Source organism: Xylaria bambusicola (assembly GCF_022495145.1).
Source record: "Xylaria bambusicola strain CBS 139988 unplaced genomic scaffold F5B22scaffold_198, whole genome shotgun sequence".
NCBI classification, from domain to species: Eukaryota; Fungi; Ascomycota; class Sordariomycetes; order Xylariales; family Xylariaceae; genus Xylaria; species Xylaria bambusicola.
Window position 1 is genome coordinate 1 of NW_025953751.1, and position 3,318 is coordinate 3,318.

Below are 3,318 nucleotides of genomic sequence, written 5' to 3' on the forward strand. Positions count from 1 at the left end.
ATTAATTAAAATTAAGTTTAATTTAATTATAAAACTTATTTTATAATATTAAATTTAATAAAAAAGGAAATTTAAAATAATAAACTATATACCAGTTTAATTATATATAATTTAATCCTCATCTTCATTATTAAATTCTTCCTCTTCTTCATCATATAATTCATTAAAGCTTAATTACCAATTCTTTAATAAAATCAATGATTTAACCATTTTTAGACTAAGTTTATTTCTATTTTTAGTAATAATATTACTAGTAATAGAAAAAACTCGTTCAATGGCAGCAAAAGTAGCCGGAATAGCTAGGTATTTTCTAGCTAAAATAAAAAGTATTAAAAATCTAAAAGCATTATTTTTCCAATATTCCAAAGGATCAGCCTATAAAGAAATTAGTATTATAATATATATATATAAAGTAAATAAACTTACTTTTCAAGGTTGTAATTCTTCTTTTAAATAAATAATAAATTCTTTTTCTATATTTACTAAAGATAAATTTATATAAAATTCACTTTCAGAATCAGAATCAGAATTATTATCTATTTCATTAGTTATAAATAAATTAAATAATTCATCTATATTAACTAAACTAAAAAATAAAATTATATTTAAAAATCTAAATATAAGTTAATAATTTAATATAAAATAATAAATATTAAAGAAAATAACTTACGAATTAAATTCTAATTCAAATAAGCAAATAATATCTCGTTCAATATTAGAATAAAAATGCAATAACCCATTAGGTTTAAAGTAATTAACTTTAAACCAAGGGTCTAATATAAAGCTTAAAATATAAGCTTTATATTTTTTAATTGTTGCATTATTTAAACGCCGTAGGAAATACTTTTCTAATTTTTTAATACCATTTTTAATAACATTAATAATATTAAAAAAAATTAATTCCTATAATATAATTAATATATAATAAAATAATAAATAAGAAAAGAAAATACTTATTAATAAAGAATCGTTTTAGATTTTCCTTTAGCAATATTAAATAAAGTTATCTAAATCGTTATATATTTTATAAATATATAATAGCAACTTAGGTAAAGTAATATAAAGTTCCGCTTATAATTTAACTAAAGGTTTAATAAATATAATAAATAAATTCTTTAATTGTTTAACAATAAACCAATCTAAAGAATTTAAATATATTTGTTTAAATTCAGTATTTATATTAAACCAATTAACGAATTCTAAAGGCAACTTTAATTCGTAAAACATATTTAACATACAAAAAGTAGAATTCCATCGAATACTATTATCTAATAATTAAATTAATAAATAAATATAATATAATTAATTATATAATAAAAAAGAACATACCTAATAGAATCTTTTTAATTTTATAATCCGAAGGTAATTCGTTATTTCTTTTTGCTTTATCAATTCCTTTAAGAAATAACGCTTTAATTTCAGCTATATATTTAGTTAAAATAACTATTCGCCATATACGGTTAATTAAACCTATTAAAAGTTAATATATAATTATAAATAAAGTTAAAATAAAAATAGAAATAAAGAAATAACTTACTTATATGCCCTTAGTTTTCAATATTATCCCCGTTTGCAATATAATTAATTAGATTTTCAAAATCTATAATAGTTAAAATATATTATTTTAATATATTTTAAACCACTAAATTAATTATATAAAAAATACAACGAATATCATTATTAAATTCTTTATTAAAGGAATTAAAATATTCCCTTTAAAAAGAGTTTAAAAATATATCGTTATTTCTAGCGTTATCTCGGGTAATATTAATATAAATAATTAGTTTTTTAATATAAAACAGTTATTAAATAATAAATATACTTAAATATATTATTCATTTTAATATTATAAGGGTTTAATATATTTAAAAAAAATTAAATATATTTAACCCGCTATAACGGTTAATTATTTCATTAAATCCGATTAATTTATATATTAAATTAAAGTCGGAATTAATATATAAAATAATAACCCCTATAAAAGCCATTTAGGAATTCGAAGTCCATATATTAAAAATAATAGAAAAGCTTTTATTACTTTTAATATTAGCTTTTAATTCGTTATTAAAAGCTATTAAAGCACTTTAAAAATTTAAATCCAATAATGCTTCCATAGTTTTTCGATTTATAATAAACTCCCTAATAAATAGTTAATATATAATTATTAAATAAAAGTTAAATAAAAACTAATAGCTTAAAAAAATGAATTAGATTTTAAAAGGAATCGGAATTTAATATATTAAATAATAAATTATTATTAATAATAAAATCTAAAATTTTATTATTAATAATTTCATCGATATTTTCATTTAATATAATTATATTTCAAGGTCGTTTTCTTATTTATAAATTAAAAAAGGTTGATGCAATAAGTTATATAATATTTTTTAATATTTATATTAGTATAGTATTTTTAATATATAAATAAATAACTTACTCTTTGATTTTGTTTTTTCCGTTGCTTTATTATAAGCAATATTTAAATGTTTAAATTAATAATGTTTAACAAAATTAAAAGATTGAAAGCGTTTAACTTTAACAGTTTTCGAATATTGATAACTAAAAGTAATTAATAAATATAATATATTTAATATATCATAAAATAAATATTTAAAAAAAGAAATAACTTACCTTATACATTTAACAATCATCTTTCGTTCTTTATTAGGGTTAATAGGTAATAAAGTTCGAATAAATAAGCCTTCTTTTAAAATATAAATCGAACTATTTTCATCATTTAATTGAAAAGATTTATTATTATAATCTTTTGAATTAATTGATGATTTTGCCGTACTTTCAACGTCGTTTTCTGATAAAGTAATTAATTCATTATTAGAATTAGGTAATTCATTATTAGAATTAATTTCATTATTAGAAAAAGCGTTAGTTGAAATATCGCTTTCGTAAAATAAAGAGTCCATTATATAAAAATAATAATAGTAATAAATATAAGTGAAGTGATTTACGTTTAAGGTTATTATATTTATAATATAAAGTATTATTATATAAAGAAAAAACCAATTTTAAATGATATAGTTAATGGATATTTATATTAAATCTATTAATTCTATTAAATTTTATAAAGTTCTATGCTTAATAATAGTTATTCTATAGCCTTATATGCTTATTAAAGCTATTAATAAGCATAGAACTTTATAGAAGTTAATAGAATTTAATAGAAATTCTATTAAATTCTATTAAATTCTTTTTAATTCTTTTAATATCTATTAAATTCTATTAAATTCTATTAAATTCTATTAAATTCTATTAAATTCTATTAAATTCTATTAAATTCTATTAAATTCTATTAAATTCTAT

The 3,318-nt window shown here is 16.5% G+C and overlaps 1 protein-coding gene across 1 annotated transcript; it reads right to left on the reverse strand.

The window, feature by feature from the left end:
- Positions 1 to 2,107: 2,107 nt before the first annotated feature.
- Positions 2,108 to 2,985, reverse strand: F5B22DRAFT_632327 (uncharacterized protein). Its single transcript, XM_047976679.1, has 3 exons — positions 2,632 to 2,985; positions 2,438 to 2,559; positions 2,108 to 2,139 (listed from the first exon to the last, which is right to left on the reverse strand). The coding sequence occupies exons 1-2, from the start codon at positions 2,919 to 2,921 to the stop codon at positions 2,493 to 2,495; spliced, it is 357 nt and encodes a 118-aa protein (XP_047824605.1). The 5' UTR covers positions 2,922 to 2,985; the 3' UTR covers positions 2,108 to 2,139; positions 2,438 to 2,492.
- Between the last annotated feature and the right edge of the window lie 333 nt (positions 2,986 to 3,318).